The sequence below is a fragment of the Uloborus diversus genome, chromosome 2 (assembly GCF_026930045.1).
Source record: "Uloborus diversus isolate 005 chromosome 2, Udiv.v.3.1, whole genome shotgun sequence".
NCBI classification, from domain to species: domain Eukaryota; kingdom Metazoa; phylum Arthropoda; class Arachnida; order Araneae; family Uloboridae; genus Uloborus; species Uloborus diversus.
Window position 1 is genome coordinate 183,416,532 of NC_072732.1, and position 17,620 is coordinate 183,434,151.

General features: G+C 34.5%; 1 protein-coding gene across 1 annotated transcript; it reads right to left on the bottom strand.

Moving 5' to 3' along the window:
- Positions 1-794: 794 nt before the first annotated feature.
- On the bottom strand, positions 795-17,620 carry LOC129217543 (uncharacterized). Its single transcript, XM_054851864.1, has 5 exons — positions 17,452-17,620; positions 11,435-11,627; positions 9,671-9,880; positions 8,666-8,772; positions 795-3,592 (listed from the first exon to the last, which is right to left on the bottom strand). The coding sequence occupies exons 1-5, from the start codon at positions 17,520-17,522 to the stop codon at positions 1,825-1,827; spliced, it is 2,349 nt and encodes a 782-aa protein (XP_054707839.1). The 5' UTR covers positions 17,523-17,620; the 3' UTR covers positions 795-1,824.

The following is a 17,620-nucleotide window of genomic DNA, read 5'->3' on the forward strand; positions in this document are numbered from 1 at the left end:
TAAATAAAAATTCAGTTTTTTGTGTGAGAAAGTGATTTATAGTTAAGAAATAGTTTTCAACAGTTTGAGGTGGTGTTTACAAGTGTCTTTATATGGGTATGTTTATAAACATAACCTTTTCCACAACGTGAAATTTCGACTTACACGAGGGGTCTTGGAACGCATCCCTCGCGTAAGTCGGGACTCGACTGTATATGATTTCTTTCTTTTTGCATTTTTTATAACATGAAAAAAAAATCTATCATTTTGCAAATAGCTTCCTGGATCAAAATGACTCTTTTAGGTGCACCTACACATAAAAAAAAAGTTGATTATTGATTCTATCAAAGAAGAATTAGTAGACAAATGGCGATAATACATCCCCTTGAATTCGAAACCAGTGAGTTAAATGTATTCTGCCACTCTGGGCCTCTGACTCCAGTATTACTTCTTTTGCAAACAAATATGCTTTTATTCAAAATATGCTGTGTGGGCTTTATGTTCTTTCTTTTTAATAACCTATACAAAAAAAAAGCAAAAAAAAGTCAATTAAAAATAATAAATAAAATAGTTAGATTAATTCATCCTTGGGGGTGGAGGGGGGGGGGGCTAAAATCCGCTGCTGCACAAATTTGTCCCTAATGAAAAATGTGTTTTAGGCATTCGAACCAAAATACCAGCCCGGACAGGGGTCTGCTTTGTTCGGCGCTAGACAAGCCCCTGGACATGCCAAATCCTTTTTAAAATGTACTGAGAAATAAGTTAAATGTACTGATGGCATCAATATTCTTAATAGTAATAAGAATGAATTACACTAGATTTCATTTTATTTATTTATCTTTTATACAAGTAAATGAAAATGGAACATGCAACAAATTATTTGTAGCCATACTCAAATGCTAAAAAAATGGAATACATATTGTGATAAATTCAAGAAAGGAAAAATTAATGTCATATGAAATTTACTGAGAGTCAATATGTTTAAAACAAACTGAAAGACACAAGGAATTGATAATGCTGAATTTTGTTAACTTTTAAAAACACATGGAAAAAAACATTCTTACAATATAAAATTGAAAAGGTCATACGGATTGAACGAGTCCACTTCCTTTTACAAAACATTTTTTCACAGTATTCCCCTTTCCCCTTTGGTTATTTCTAATATTTGGTTAAATGTTTGGCTGCAAAAAGTCAAACAAAGAGAGAAAAAGGAATTTCAGATTCCTAAAAGAATGATTGTACAAGACCTCTGGTCACAGTATTATCTCATCATAGGTGGCTACCCTCTTTTAAGTCATAAGAAAAAAAATGAAAGCAAGCCTCAACTCTGGCATTTCACAGCATTGTCAAAATGTTTTGTAAAAATGATGAAACCATAGAGTAACCCCTTCTGCTCATGTGGTCATATTTAATATAATTGAACTTGCTGTAGGCTTTTCTAACAAAATATTCTTTAAACATGAATGTCAATATTCTACTGTATCCAAACAGAATATTTTTTAAAAAGTTTACTCTGAAATGCAGTTTTCTAAAACACAAATACTTGAAAAATCAAAACCAAATCATTTTATCGCTGAATGTAAATAAAATTCGGGAAAAACCATTTTACTTAAAAAATAATCTAAAAAAAAAAAGAATAATCTTTAAAAGATCATTCTAATGCACTTAATGTTTACTTAGCATCCCCAGAAATAAAATGTGTTCTTTTTATTAGTGATTTAGTAAACATTTTAATTTAATAAATCTCTTTTTCTTTTAATTTTTGAAGTAGGGAACTTATCTGTTAGAAAATCTATGTAAAAAAAAATTAAGCTCTGAAACTTACTTTTGAAACAAACTACCAAATTACTTAAAAGTATTTTTCCCAAAGTACTTTAGAGCAGCTAGAATCTCTCGATCGTTGTTGAGATTTTGGTAGTTGACCGCAGCTGTAACAATAGCTTTGTGAAATTCTGTGGGATTTGAGTCATATTTCTGCATGATATTTTTCACTACTCTCTCGAGTATTTTCTTCGACTCCTCCTTCTGATTTCTCAAGGAATCACCACTGGTGCTTGCTCCTTTAACAGGCGATGCGACCAAGTCTGATTCACTTTCCTCGTCGACATCCATTTGGATGTCGAACGTGCCAGTCTTCATTGTCCCAGTGGCAATCCAAAACAGCTCCTTCTTGATAATATCATCATTGGGCACCAAACTGATGAAATCTGCTTTCTTAGCTACACATACGGCATATAAATGTTTGCATCGAGCCCCATTGATGCCCAGATTGCAAGAACAGACACAGATATTCATGTCCACGAAATATGATTTACCACTTTTGGCATTTTTCACTTCATACTGTCCTACGGGAGTCGTCTTTACGATGAGATCGGAAGTCTCCCTCATTTCGGGCTGGAATGATGACAGGAGAAATGACTCCAATGTATTGTTAATGCAGTGAATTATTTTCTGGCGATAATAAGTTTCCATTGTGTCTGTGTAATATTTCAACAATTGCAGGACGTTATAAGCTTTATTGAGAAAAACCTTATCTTTCAAAACATGGCTGGCCATTTCAATGCCACTGATCTCTTTGTCTTTGTCAAGTATTTCATTCTTGAAACAAACAGCCCATCTGTCTGAAACGCCTTTAATTTCTTCAAAGTGGCTTTTGAACTGTTCATATTTTTGCACAGTTTCATTTGCCATGATAATCTCATTCAACTCATTGAATTCTTCAGCATTTTTTGTTTGCATTATCTTGTAAGCTAACGAGAACAGGGTGCAGCGATCAGACTCCTCGATGGCATTGTCTGGGTCCCAAAGCCAGCGCCAGAGTTCGTGTGACATGTTGTATGCACACAACAAAACTGCAGATTCTGGATATACGGCTTTCAAGCTGTTCTGAAGTGCATCATTGTTTGCAGTAAGAAAAACTTCTGGGCCCTGCCTTCCGAAAGAACCAAAAGCTTTTTCAGGAAGAATGTCAGCCAACAATTTGAAACCAGCAGTGAGGATTTCTTCCGTGTTAGATGTCGTGATCAGTAAGCCCAGTGGTAGACCTTCGGTGCAGCTGTAAGCCATGATCACATACACAAAGCATCTGCATCGATCCAAATACACTGAATTGTCTACAAACACAACTTCCCCAGAGGCCTTCATGGAATGTGCTCTCTGCATGAGAGGGGTTGAAAGCACCACAATGACATCCTCTCCCTCTGTCGCCATAGTAGCACTTCCTTTAGAGGCATTGATATCTTCAATTTCTTCTTGCAAAATATTGACCATTTTAGAATCATTCCACTCAAATTCCTCAGAGAAAATTTCATGGAACTTCACCAACCACTCAATAGTTGGACAGACATACGAGTCATTCAAAACTTCATCGTATTCATCCGTATATTCCTCAAAAAGATCTTTCTGATGGGTGGCTAGAGCCATATCTACTGTATAACCACCCTTGAACATCTCAATGAACTTTTGCTTCACAATTGAAGACACCTCTTCAGAGGGAGCAAGCTTTGTCTCTATGGTATTTGAACCTATATTATGGTTATGCAAATGATACAGAACAATGTTGCATGGATAACCAACCACAGGTACGTGTCCTTCTTCAAGTGGTTTACGATACCTGAAAAACAAAAAAATCATTTACAAAATTTGGCCTAGACTTTAAATGTAAATAAACTTTATAAGTTTAAATACTTGAGCTATATTGTTTTTCTTTCCTTCACTAATAACAAAACAGTTTTTATGTGCCATATAGCCAACAAGAAAGAATTGCTATCAGAGACATACCAAAAATAATCCCCAAAATTCTTTTTTTTTTTTTTTTTTTTTTGTGACATTTTATTTAATGGGTTACATTTACAAGTATATTGCATTTCAAGTTATGAAATTCACAAAAAATATACAGTAGCTCCCAAAAGTGTTCGTACAACTACGACTTTCAATGAAATAGGACCCTATCCATTTGTTAGAATTAATACTTCAGAATAGGTATTTAATTATAAGATCTATGATCAATTTTCAACAAAACTATATGAAATGTTTTTTCTTTTAATATTAAAAATTAATTTTTTAAAAATCAAAATCCAAAAAGTGCTGGAAATTTTTATCTCACAAGAGTCTTGTTACACTTTAGTCTATATATTATTGAATAATCTTAACTTAAAAAATGTTGTTTCTGTTAACCAAATTTTTGACTAAGAGTTTAAAATTGGTTTTTAAAATATTAAATGGATGATTAATTATTTCATCAAAAAATTCCAAACTACTAAGCCATGATGCTGATATGCACCCTCACACAAGAACACCTCCACCGTCCTGAAAAACTGATCCAACTAAGTTCTTGAGATCAAGTTCCTCATTTTTTCTTCTATTGACAATTATACAACAATTTAACCAAAAATGTTGAATTTAATTTCATCTGTAAGTAAGACGTCATTCCAAAACGCTTTGGAGCTTATTTATCTTTCATTTTTTATTTTTTTAATCCAGTTAATCAGAGAACTTAGCGAACAATTTTAAGTGAAAATTAAATGTAAGTTTTTTCATTAAATTCTCCAGAAACTGTCACGGCACTCAAATGTGAATTTTTCATAATTTTTTTTAACTGTAAATCTCTGAGCATGTTTTGTCAACTTTGCCAGTTGACCTTTTCTCGCCTTGTTTTTGGTCTGATTCTTTTCTTTAAAGCATTTTATCAAGCACTTTACAGTAGAATATAATAAATCAACTAATTTAGAGACATTTCAAACCAATTTACCTCCACTGTGAGGAAAATATTCAAATTTTGAATATTTTTTTACAAATACCAGTCATTTTAAAGTAATAAGCGCAATATTAAGAAATAAATAAACAAAAAATTAAAGTCAAATGACTTTTATGGGTCAACACAATGCAAAAATAAGAAAAAAAAACCATATGATAATTTTAATCATGAATTAATTCAAAAATATTTGACTTTTGTGATGTATTATTTCTCTGTCTCTTTGCGTTTTGACCCATTTCAAAAAGAAAATCCGGCAATATTTTGAAAAAAATTACAGGGTTTTATTTAGAATTACGTAGGAATGATATGAAGAAATATTGGAGTTCATATTCAAACTCAGTTTTGTGCTATTTTTGGTTTTACTAAAACATTTCAAAGTGTACGAACATTTTTGAGAGCCACTGTATGTTGGAAAGTTAGACACATAACAGGTGGGTTATGCACTAATGCACTTTACCATTCTGCAGCATGCTGATGCTTGATACTATGAGTCCCTTGATTACAGTGGTCTGCCCAGGATTTTTCACAGGGCCCCACTTTTGTGAAAAATCAAATAAGTTTATGAAAAATGAAATAATTTGAAATAAAAATGTATATGTATAGTAATGTAACCAAAAACCGGCGGGGGGGGGGGGGGGTGTTATATTTTTCTATGAAAGTTGAACAGCAGAGGATTACAATGAGTTTTAAGGCTAGCAACTTTATCTGAAACTATCATTTTTTCTAGATGTCTGTTTGCAGTTCAAAAATCTTATTGGCACTAGTCTTATTTATGTATTTATTTTATTTTATTTTGTTTTTTTAAGTACAGAGAGAAAAGTCCAACCTGAAGCCTATGTACCAACCTGAAGTTGCATGTGATTGTATTTAGAGAAATCTGAAACGTGTTGTTTTAGATTTCTCTGTAAATGCAATCAGGTTTTAGGTTTCTCTGTAAATGCAATCACATGCAGCTTCAAATGTATTAACGTAGTTGCTAGCCATTTTGCTTCAGCTTTGATAAAACAAGCAAAAATATAAAAACAAAAGAACCGACTTTATTTAAAGTTTTTTTTTTTTAAGAAACAAACAATGTAAACATGTTTTGCGCAATTGAACGTCACACCTATATATCAGCTGATGCACTTAATTGTTCCAAAACTTTTCTGCTTATACATGGAGATATACCTGATTCTGAATTCAAATTTACTTTTTCAATAAATTATTTGTGTAAGGTACGTTTTGGTGGATGGGAATTTTGAGAAGGGTCCTTTTTTGGTTGATTGGATTCTTGTGAAGGGTCCATTAAAAGGACACAAATTTATGTTGGACAGACCTCTTGCCTATCATTACTTAGCCATTGATTCTAATTTAGTATAGTCAGCAAATATTATTTTCAAAAAAAAAAAAAAAAAAAAAAAAAAAACTAGATCATGCTATATTATTTAGCAAGTTTCAACTTCATACAATGACTGTACCATTTCAAAGTGCATAACTTGCTTTGAGTCAAATTTTATTTCTTTTCAAAAAAGAAAGCTTTGAATTCTTGCTCAGAATCTTTTACATTGCTGCTTAAGAAAGACTATTAAATATAGTAAAATAAAAGCGGTTAGTATAGTCTATAAATGTAAAAGATATCGTCCTTTATGTAAATTAACATTCATGCTGAATTTTTTTCCTTTTCTTGCTGTAACATGTGAGCATCAAAATCTGTTTCCAGATGAAATGTTAATGTAGAGGTTCACAAGCAAAGTATTCTGACATGACACATGTGCCTCACAGCAATGTTTGACTGAGAAGGATGAGGTACAGACAGGGCTGTGGAGTCGGAGGCGAAGAGTGGGACTGATTTCGGGGCGTCAGAGATTTGGAGTCGTTTGAAAACATGCTGACTCCGACTCCGGGTTTTTTTATTTCTTTAATTTTCACTGACTCTCCTTGCATTTTTAAAAAAACTGACTACCTATTAATTTGATTACATGCTACTAATAAGAGAATACTTGTCATTGTGGCAACCAGCTGGGTTGATTGTTTATGGAGCTTTCTGTAACAGCTACCAATGCATCTCCTAGTTTGCTTATTTTTAAACTTTATTTAAGTGATAGCAACTGTCAGCAAACAGTTTTGTTGCCTAACATTTCCTATTTAATCACTTTCAAATAAAAATAATAATATATTTTTTAACCTCGACCTCAGTAATAAAATAGTAAAAGGAATGTATGAATCGGCTTAAGCAAGTTCGGGAAAGTTCTGAGGGTGCTTGGTAAAATCAAATAAGTGTTGGCTTGGACCGAAAGCACAAATCCACAAGATCCGACAAAATATAAATGTTTTTTTTAATCTGAAGACTTTATCTAAGAAAGCTTGGATATCACAAAAAAGTTCAAAATAAAATTAGTACATGATTTCTTGGTTACAACACTCAATAATTGTAGTTAATCCTAAGATCTTCTCATTAAGTTTAATTCTAAAGCTGCCAATAAAACTAAAATTAAAAATTGAGCCAAGAAATGTAGCTATAGTAAAAGCTATTCGTACAAAGCTGTATACCGCCTCATTTTGGGTGAAACTTGCTCCAGACGTACATGTACCGGACCTCATCCCGCAATATGTTTGTTTGAAATTTTTAAGTTGAAATTTAAGATTAGGGGGATATTATTAGGGAAATTTTTCAGAATTAAAGTATTTCAATTTTTATAAACTCTGAGATTAAGTTGAGGTGGTACCCACCAGATGGGTGTCATCCAGGAGGGGGAGGACCACCTCCTGTCAAGAAAGGTTTTTTGACTAAGCAAAAAAAAGGTCCCTCAAGTTACAGCTTTCAAAAATTGAAAGCACAGGATTTGATCAACATCTGTCAGTTAAACATTAAAGGGGAGCAAATTAATCCTATTCAATTTTGTTTTAAAAATGGGATTTTTACGTAATCTCACTTTAGGAATCGCAACTATTGGATCATTTGATTTTCAAATTGAATTTCTAACATTGTATACATCTTAAGTTTACAATAAAATACAACGCAAAAATTTCATAAAAAGGAATTAATATTTCAATCTCTGTTTAAGGGGTTTTCCCCCCTTGCCATGAGGAAGGGGGATTTGGGAAAATAAATAAATAATAAAAAAGCCGCAGTCAGAGGTTTCAAAATCCAGGAGTCGGCAATCTGTCTTCCGACTCCGCAGCCCTGGGTACAGGTACATAAATTGATTCAGATTGATCCTTCCTAAGTGTAAAATTCTCGACACTGTGGCAAAGCAGAGCTTTACTGACAACTAGTAAGAGCACAAGTCCGTTTCATTTCACTATCTGTAGACTCCCTATTCAACAAACCTCTTTTTATGAATCAACAGAACTTTAAATTTGAATGATACATATTTTAGTTTCAATGGTACAGATTAAAAAATACTACAGCAAAACAAATGAGACTTAAAAAAGAAAAAGCAGCAGTAGCAAATTAGTCAATGAATCAAAAATCAGAAGTTTATGTTAAGGAAAAAATCATATTAAAATTTCTTTGAAGGTGATTGCTGCATGATTTGAAGGTAAAGCAAGAAACTCAACACATAGATGGTGTACATAGGATAGAAAGAGAGAAAGCTCAAAAAGCAAAATTTGATGATCCAAAATAGCGAAAAAAGAGACAAAGTTTAAACAAAGATTAAAAAAAAGACTAAAAGCGATCAATTTTGAGGCAATGTCTGAGTTACAAGTTGACTCTCTGTTTAAGGACTTTCAAGGGACCACAAAAAATCGTACTTAAGTAGAATGCACCTTAAATAGAATGCTGTTAAAACTAGTGAAGAATCTAGCACTGTGATAAAAAAATGTGAAAAGTAGTCTTTAAATAGAGAAATTTGTTAAACAGAAAGCCAACTGCATAAGTTTCATCGTTATTTTGTAGAACTACTGAATATCAAGAGTGCAGTCTTTTGTGGGTAAAAATAAACAAACCTAAATTTAGGATCCACTCTGATCCGGACGAGCAATCGGGCAGGACAGGGCTTGTCACTTTTGTTCGGACGTGCAGCAGCTGATCCATACACACACACATACTCCGCCTGCAGAAAGTGAATTGTGGATTATTTATTGAGAAGAAAGCATGCATAATATTGATTAGTTTGAAGGAATCAATACAACATATATTTAATAGGACAATCTACTTTTGAGCTGCACAAGGTTCATATTCAATTGGGATGAAAAATTTCCATGACCTAAATTTTTACTAAACCATGACAAACATAATCACTTTTAAAATTTGAATATAGTTTAATTTAATTTATTTTTGTTTCTTGGGGGGCGTGGTCCCCTCAATGATTTGCCATAACTTTTTCAGGTCTGAAATTCCATTTTTTTCCCTCATGACTTTCCACGACCTATACAAACCCAAGGTATGGATTATAGCGTTTCCCTCAGATCAAAAAAGGGACTATGTGCTTCCAGGTAAAAGAAGGTACTTCGATTTAATTCAAAGAGCACTTTCTAAAATTTAAAAAAAAAAAAATAGCAAAAAAAGGTGCTTTTATTTCTATTTATAAATATTTATTTATTATTCTTTATTCTCTTTTTGTACACTAAATCCTTACAACCCCCAAGATGTTTCCGATCTTCATTATTTTCTTAAATAATCAACAACCCTTTAGTTTTTAGTGTAACAAATTATGGTAGAAATAGCGAAAATTCAGATTCATATTCAAATCAAACTTGAATCTATTAATTGGAAAGTTAAAACTTGTAGTAGTAAAATTTTCATTCATAAAATCAGATAGAGTTAGATATGTGTTTTTTCCCCCTTAAAAGCTGAATTAAAAATAGAATAACCTAAAATGTGGAAGATCAAATTGTATTTACATAAATGTTTGAGGATGAAATAGTTCTTGAACAAAGTTAAAAAATTTACAATGAACAAAAAAAAAAAAAAAAAGGTTGATGCAGGAAAGCTTTACTGTTTTCTCTCACCTTGTAAGACAAGTTCTTGTTGGCGATGGGGTAATTGCGTAGGAGTACGTAATTCACTTGAGCCAGCTTCTCATGGGCCTCCAGCCAATTGGTGAACTCCTCTTTGGTTGCCAGAGGGATACGAGCCTCCACTACGTAGCCCTTGCGGTTGTCACACTCAATGTCCCGAATCGTCAGAAGTCTTGCACTCCACTCAGTTGGGAACAGGCTCTGCCAAAAATATATATATACAATACTGTATAGTCTTTACACAAATAATCAACTATTTTAACATAAAAATTAAAAGAATCAGTAAATGCTTAAATGAAAAGAAAATATGTACTTTGAAAAGTTCTGCTTTCATAATTTAGAATTGTTTATTTATGACTAAAAGTGGAAAAAATTTCATTTTGTCTGAGATGGTTTTTTTCAGGGATCCTGAACTTAAGATGGAAATCAAGTTAAACTTTAAAAGAATAATATGTAATTCTAACAGCCGTATTTGATTGCACCCTTGTTCTATAAGGAATTAAAGTTGTGCAGAATTTTCTATGAAAATCCACAAGACTGGGATAAACCAAGTGTTTAAAACTATCATCGATTAAAATATACCACCAGCTCAGTTATTCCATCCGAGGACTGCAGTTTCGTGCTTTTTAGCGCTCATCAGCCCGGAATAGGAATCACATGAGCTGGTGGCGAAAATCCTCTTAAGGGAGCCAAGAGAGCCAAACAAACTGGTAGCTAAAGTAGAATTAGCACACCAGATGAGTGACCGCAGCAATGGTGCGGTTCAACTCAAAGATTGATGGCAAGGCATGGTATTTTGTAGTAAGTTACCGCCCTAAGCCAGGGCTAAGGCAGAAATACTTAAAATATACCACCAGCTCAGTTATTCCATCCGAGGACTGCAGTTTCGTGCTTTTTAGCACTCATCAGCCCGGAATAGGAATCACATGAGCTGGTGGCGAAAATCCTCTTAAGGGAGCCAAGAGAACCAAACAAACTGGTAGCTAAAGTAGAATTAGCACACCAGATGAGTGACCGCAGCAATGGTGCGGTTCAACTCAAAGATTGATGGCAAGGCATGGTCTTTTGTAGTAAGTTACCGCCCTAAGCCAGGGCTAAGGCAGAAATACTTAAAATATACCACCAGCTCAGTTATTCCATCCGAGGACTGCAGTTTCGTGCTTTTTAGCACTCATCCGCCCGGAATAGGAATCACATGAGCTGGTGGCGAAAATCCTCTTAAGGGAGCCAAGAGAGCCAAACAAACTGGTAGCTAAAGTAGAATTAGCACACCAGATGAGTGACCGCAGCAATGGTGCGGTTCAACTCAAAGATTGATGGCAAGGCATGGTATTTTGTAGTAAGTTACCGCCCTAAGCCAGGGCTAAGGCAGAAATACTTAAAATAGCCTTAGCTCTGGCTTAGGGCGGTAACTTACTACAAAATACCATGCCTTGCCATCAATCTTTGAGTTGAACCGCACCATTGCTGCGGTCACTCATCTGGTGTGCTAATTCTACTTTAGCTACCAGTTTGTTTGGCTCTCTTGGCTCCCTTAAGAGGATTTTCGCCACCAGCTCATGTGATTCCTATTCCGGGCTGATGAGTGCTAAAAAGCACGAAACTGCAGTCCTCGGATGGAATAACTGAGCTGGTGGTATATTTTAAGTATTTCTGCCTTAGCCCTGGCTTAGGGCGGTAACTTACTACAAAATATCATCAATTAGTTTTAACCTTCTTAAAGTCAAACATCAAGTAGGAAACTTTATCTTTTACCTTAGGTGGAGCCAAGACCTCAAACTTGGATGGGACAGCAGTAGGGATAAGAAATCTATAACCATTATTTTCAACAAATTGGTCATCTGAGAAGTGAAAGCTGCAGAGAACATCTGCCTTGTTAGGTACCCACTTGTCCTTGCGCATTGCTGACAGCCATTTGATCAGCAGTTCTGGTTTGGATAATGGGAATCTGAAAGTATAAGAAATGGTTTTTCTTAAAATGTATTTTTATTTAAAAAATAAATACATACCTATATGCTAAAAAAACAAAATCAGTAATGTTTAAAAAGACTTTTGTCGGATGTCCTTACATTCATTAGCGCAAACCTTTCTTCACTAAAAATGGGGTTCCTTGAAATTACTAAACACAAGTCGGCAATTTTTTCAAAGCTACTCTGTTTTAAATGTTTTACTTTTAGTGCCAGCATTTCCTTCAGACATTTCCAGGAGGGACTGGGCCTTGGTCCTTTTTAAATCAACCCTGTCCTCTTTTTTTACTTTCTTCTATATCTAATATATAGAAGAAAGTATTTGATTCCTGCAAATTTTCGAATTCTGACAGATTCGAATGTTTTGAAGTGGGCTGAGTCCATTTTGACCATTTTTGGAAAATGTGTGTCTGTCAGTGGCGTGCTGCCCATGTACCAGAGGGACTAGGCTGGTCCCTTAAATATTTGCCCTTTCAATAAATTATTAACCTGGCAGAATAATTTATTAAGAAAAAACGTGAGCAGAAAAACAAGTTTCTTAGAAAGCGCTACTTCTTTTACTGCTCCTCCCTCCCTTTCTCCCCTGTGTGCGACGTCTTAAATAGACTTGTCCGAGGGACTCGCTCTGAAGAACCTGTTCCCCAGATCTCATATAGCTTTGTTAGATCCTTGGCGTTCGCTCGCAAGCTTATTTGATTATTTCACGCATTTTTTAAACCAACTGATAAATTTTTGTTTCCGTACCTAGTGTACAGGTTTCTGTGTGAGCTTCAGGAAACAACAAATTCACTCGTCAAAGTTATTTTCCTGCGTGCATTGTGTTTTTCTTTTGCAATGGAAGGGGACTCAGTGGGAAAAACAAGTCCTCAACTGGAGGAGCATGCGCAACAGAACCGACTGCTCAGGAGCTCGGAAGAGAATTGCTGCGTGCTGGACGTTCTCGCTTAACTTTCGTTCGGAGCTTTGACTTTCCAAGAGAAAGCTCAAATAATTTCACAGAGCAGGCCTACTCCTGACCTAGCAATATCTACGAAGCTAAAAAATTACAATCGGCATTTTAAGAAAGATTACTTTGAGACTGTTAATTGGCTGACTGTTTGTAAGTCAAGAAAAAAATTATTTTGCTGGCCCTGCGTTCTTTTTGAAAAGGAAAAAGGCGTCTGGAATGCCAATGGATTTTCAGATATGAGCAATTTCCACAAGGCAACGATTCTTCACGAGAAAACCCAAGGACACTACCAAGCCATTACTCAGTTGAAAACTTTTGGTAAAACTCGAATAGATTTTCATCTTAGTGAACAATGTCGCTCACCAACTTTGAAGTATAATACTGAAGTTGATAATAATAAGGAAATTATGAAACGCTTGATAGATGTAACATGCCTTCTGGCAAAACAGGAGTTATCGTTTAGAGGCCACGATGAACATCTGGAGTCTCTTAATCAAGGCAATTACGTTGAAGTTTTAAAACTGATATCTAAATATGATGCAAAACTGGAAGCCCACTTGCAGAATGCTAAGGTTTTCAAAGGCACCTCAAATCGCATTCAGAATGATCTGATTCAATGTATTGCAGATGTTATGTGGGACAAAATTAAGAAAGAAATGAACTCAGCGCCTTTTTTTTTCAATAATGCTTGATGAAGCAACTGACGTTGCAAAAATATCTCAGCTCTCTACCATTGTACGATACGTGAGAAATGGGGAAATAAAAGAAAGGTTTATTGGTTTCAAAGATGTCAGTGATAACCGTACCTCAAGTGCGTTGAGTGAAATAGTATTTGAAATCTTATCTAATTACAAATGCGAAAAAAATAAGCTCGTTGCCCAATCATACGATGGAGCTTCAGTCTTTGCTGGACATTTGAATGGGCTGCAGTCAATTGTGAAGGAAAAATTTCCCTCTGCACTATTTGTTTTATTGCTATGCGCATAGACTAAATTTAGTGTTGTCAAAGTCGGTAAATTTTATTAAAGAGTGCAAAGTGTTTTTCACAATGTTAGAAGGATTCCCTTCATTTTTTGCTCACTCATCAAAACGTGTACATGCGTTGCAAAAATCTGACGTAAAGAAGCGTTTTCCTTCTGCGGCAGCTACCCGGTGGAATTACAATTCTAGAATTGTGCACATGGTTTACGAAAACAAATTGGAGCTAATAGCTTTTTTCCAGTATGTATCTAGTGACGTAGATAAATGGGATGCTAGCACAATTGCTTCTGCCACTGGTTATCTATCCTTCTTAAACACATTTTACTTTTCTTTTCTTCTTGAAGTATTTATTAAAATATTTTCTCTAACTGATACGTTGTTTATTGTCCTGCAAAATAAGTCTCTGGACATTCAATTTTGCTGTGAAAAAGTCAAAGAGACAATATCCATCCTAAAAGAATTTCGAAATGAATTCAATGAGATGTACCAGAAAGTTACTGAACTCAATGCGCCTCCAGAAAAACGATGCCGACGAGATGATTTTCAGGATCCGAAAATAAAATACTTGGGAGTATATAATGAAGTAATCGACACGATTGTTGGTCAGATGGAATCACGTTTTCAAGACCTGAACGAATTCCAGTTTTTTAGAGCTGCTGAATTCCAAAAAGTATCAGGCTTTCAAAGCCAAATTTCCCGAGGACAGTTTTAACTATCTAAAAAAGAATTACGGAGACATATTCTGCTATGACAAACTACGCAGTGAACTTGTAGCAGTCTACAGGTTAGCAGATTTTTCAGGTAAAGCAACCGTCGAAACCATGAATTTTTTAAGAGAGACTGATTTAGCAGATGAAGCCTATCCAGAAACTTACAAGTTATGCTGTCTTGCATCGACAATTCCAGTGAGCACTGCAAGTGCTCAACGAAGTTTTTCAGCCCTAAAGCGGATAAAGACATACGTACGGAACTCTCAGGGTGAAGAAAGGTTGTCCAGATTATCTTTGTTATCGATTGAAAAAGGTCTTCTACAAGAGCTGCAGCAGGAAAACGACTTTTACAATGCTGTGATAGAAAAATTTATTGCTATTGGAGAGAGAAAAATTAACTTGATTTATAAATAGCTTAACAAAAAAAAAAAGATTGTTGGGGATATTTAAAGATTAACAAAGCAGAAAAAGGAAATGAATTTGCCGACTGTAATTAATAAAGATTTTTTTTCCCTTATGTGTTCAGCGTTTAGCTACTAATCCATTGCAAATAGTTTTAATTTTATCAAGGCTCAGCATAAGAAAATATTTATTATTATTTCGGGAAAACTTTAAGAGCGTATTTTTCAGGAGTTATTGTACATATTTTGTGTATATGTATTATCTATCTATCTATATATCTTTTTACTTTTGTGTATCGTAATTTACCTTAACCAACTGGTCCCCTAAAAAATATTGTTCCGCACGCCACTGGTGTCTGTCTGTGTGAGACCAGTTTTTTGTGGCCGCTCTACAGCAAAAACTACCGCATGAAATCGAACGAAATTTGGTACACACATGTGCCCCATGTGAACTTGTGCCCATTGGTTTTTGGCACCAATTCCTCCAAGGGGGGTGGAGCAATGGGACGTTTCTTGAGTTATGTGGGCCTGCTATTCCCCAAAAAGTAACTAGCAGAATCAAACAAAATTTGGTCCATATTTTGCCCCTAAGATATACAGATGCTGGTTCAATTTTAGTGTCAAAAGCTCAAAGGGAGGGATGAGCTATAGAATGTTTTTTGTCGTCAATTGTGACTGCTATATCTCGAGAAATAATGAACGGAATCAAACAAAAATTTATCAACAAGTAGCCCTTAGGAGGGTACAAGAGCCCATTTTATTTTGGCGACAAGAGCTGAATAGGGGGTGGTGCAATCGAACATTCTTTCTTTTTCATTGCAGGTGCTATATCCACAATGAATCGGGATGAAATTTAAAACAAATGTGAACCTATATTAAAGCAAGCGTTGGCTCAATTTTGGCGGTAATCGCTCCAAGAGGGGCTTTTTTTTTTATAAATAAAAAAAGCTTTATTAATGCAACAATAAGAAAGATAAATCGTAATAGTCTTTGTATTTCGAATGCTTTTAATTGTTGGGAAATGATCGGAAATATTATCACAACGATTTAAAATTTTTAACTGTTACCATCTTATGTTTGTTAGCAAATAAATTTTTGTAATTGTTTTAAGCAAGGCTTTTAAAAATAATTTTCAATTTTCATTCTTTGCTTTGCTTTTGAGATAAATCGGGAATTGCGATGGTCGTCAAGTTCTAGCTGGTGTAATTTTGTTATTGTTGGGAATATTGCTTCCTCGTCAAGCATGGGGAGGGATCAGAATTATAAGAAAGATATAGAAGAAAGTTTCGTGATGGGAACAACATACTAGTTGCATTTCTCAACATCCTCCTGGTCTCTTTGAATTTTCCATCACAAAGGCAAACTTTTTTTCCAAAAAATAAAAATCCAGACAAGCTGGCCAAGAAACATAATCCCTTACACACTTGCCAAGTTTAATTTCTACTTTTATTTAATGAAAAAAGTCAAAACCTCTATTATTTTTTATTTTAGGGACACAGTAATTTTTAGATTCAAAGACTTGCAATACACATCAACAGTAGAAGCTGCAGACAAAATAAATTCTCTCATAGTTGAACAATTTTGATTTAGGGCTCAAGATTTGAGGAAAAAGTCACATTGGTGGCTTGCGTAATGTGTATGCAAGGCTTGAAGTACTTGCAAAACAATTTTGGTCAAATGATTTTACGTTGCAGAACATCGTCAAGTATTCTGCTTTGGGGCCGTTTACAAAGAAAAATTGTTTTCTAAAATATTTGTTCATGAAGATAGAAAACAAACAGATATTTGTGATCTGTACATTTCCTTTCATAATATCAAAACTAGTTTCTAATTTTTTTGATACAATGTTAAGTGATATTTGGGGTCGAAGATGCATTACGGTCTACGAGGAGTGAGCATCTTTGGACATAAGATGGCCGCAATTCTGAAGTTGTCTAATCTCTCCGTATTTAGGATCTCTAGCACTGTCACCCTTAGGGAGATGGGCACTCCTGAAGAAGGACATGATATGTACGAAAAACAAATTGAAGATCCTTCCTCGAAATCATAAAGTAAAAACCATATCATTTTAGGAAGGCAATCCTTTAATTAAGAAAAACAATATTGCTTCTCTTTTGGTGGGGAGCAGGGAGCAATATGTCTTATTCATTCTACGGTAACCTTCAGTTTTAAAGAACACTGAACTTTTCCCTGAGTGAGTGTCATAAACTACTCTGAAGAAACTGGGGGTTAGTTACAAGTCCCTTTACATTTTTGTTGAAGATTTGTCTGATGAAAGAATGAGAAAATATTGTAAATATTTTCTAATTTTCTGAAAGAAAAACAGAAAAAATTATAAAACTTCCAAATAATGCGATTTAACAGCATGTAGTGAAAATCTAACGATGATTAAAAAAAAAAAAAAACACTAGGCAGTTTGTTCCCAAAACAAGTTTTAGAAATCATAAATCTAAAGCTCCACAAATCATTCTGTGGCAGCTTGTTGCCCCACAGATTTTTTTTAAAAAATCAACAGTGCTGTGGACACCTCTGTCATTTTACAATCAATCGTCAAGGGAATTGCTTCAGCAAAAGTATAAATAAATGAATTTGAGAATGAAATTTTGACACAGCATCTTATTCGCATGAGCAACTAGAATGGATATTATTTTATTGGCAGAAAGGAACAACTATTAAGAAAAAAAGATAGGCTTTTTTATTACGCTAAATACGAGATGTCATTTTTTTCAAACGAAATTTCTATACTTTGAATCATTACTCATACCTGTGAAATGTGATGCCTTCAATATTTGCTCCAATTTTATTACTACAGTTGTAAGCGGAACAAGAAGCCATAGCACCTTTAATTATTTACGGAATAGAATTAAAAGAATATTCATCAAATTTTACACATCGAACGCAACGGGAAAAGGTTAGATTCAAAATACAAATAC

Bases quoted from the DNA above. Each gene is read 5' to 3' on its own strand.
- LOC129217543 (XM_054851864.1), bottom strand. From the start codon at position 17,522: ATGGCTTCTTGTTCCGCTTACAACTGTAGTAATAAAATTGGAGCAAAT. The intron at 9,881-11,434 runs GTAAAAGATAAA...TATTTTTGGCAG, and splicing joins AGGTCTTGGCTCCACCTAAG to AGCCTGTTCCCAACTGAGTG. The intron at 3,593-8,665 runs GTTTGTTTATTT...TTTGTTTTTCAG, and splicing joins AGAGTGGATCCTAAATTTAG to GTATCGTAAACCACTTGAAG.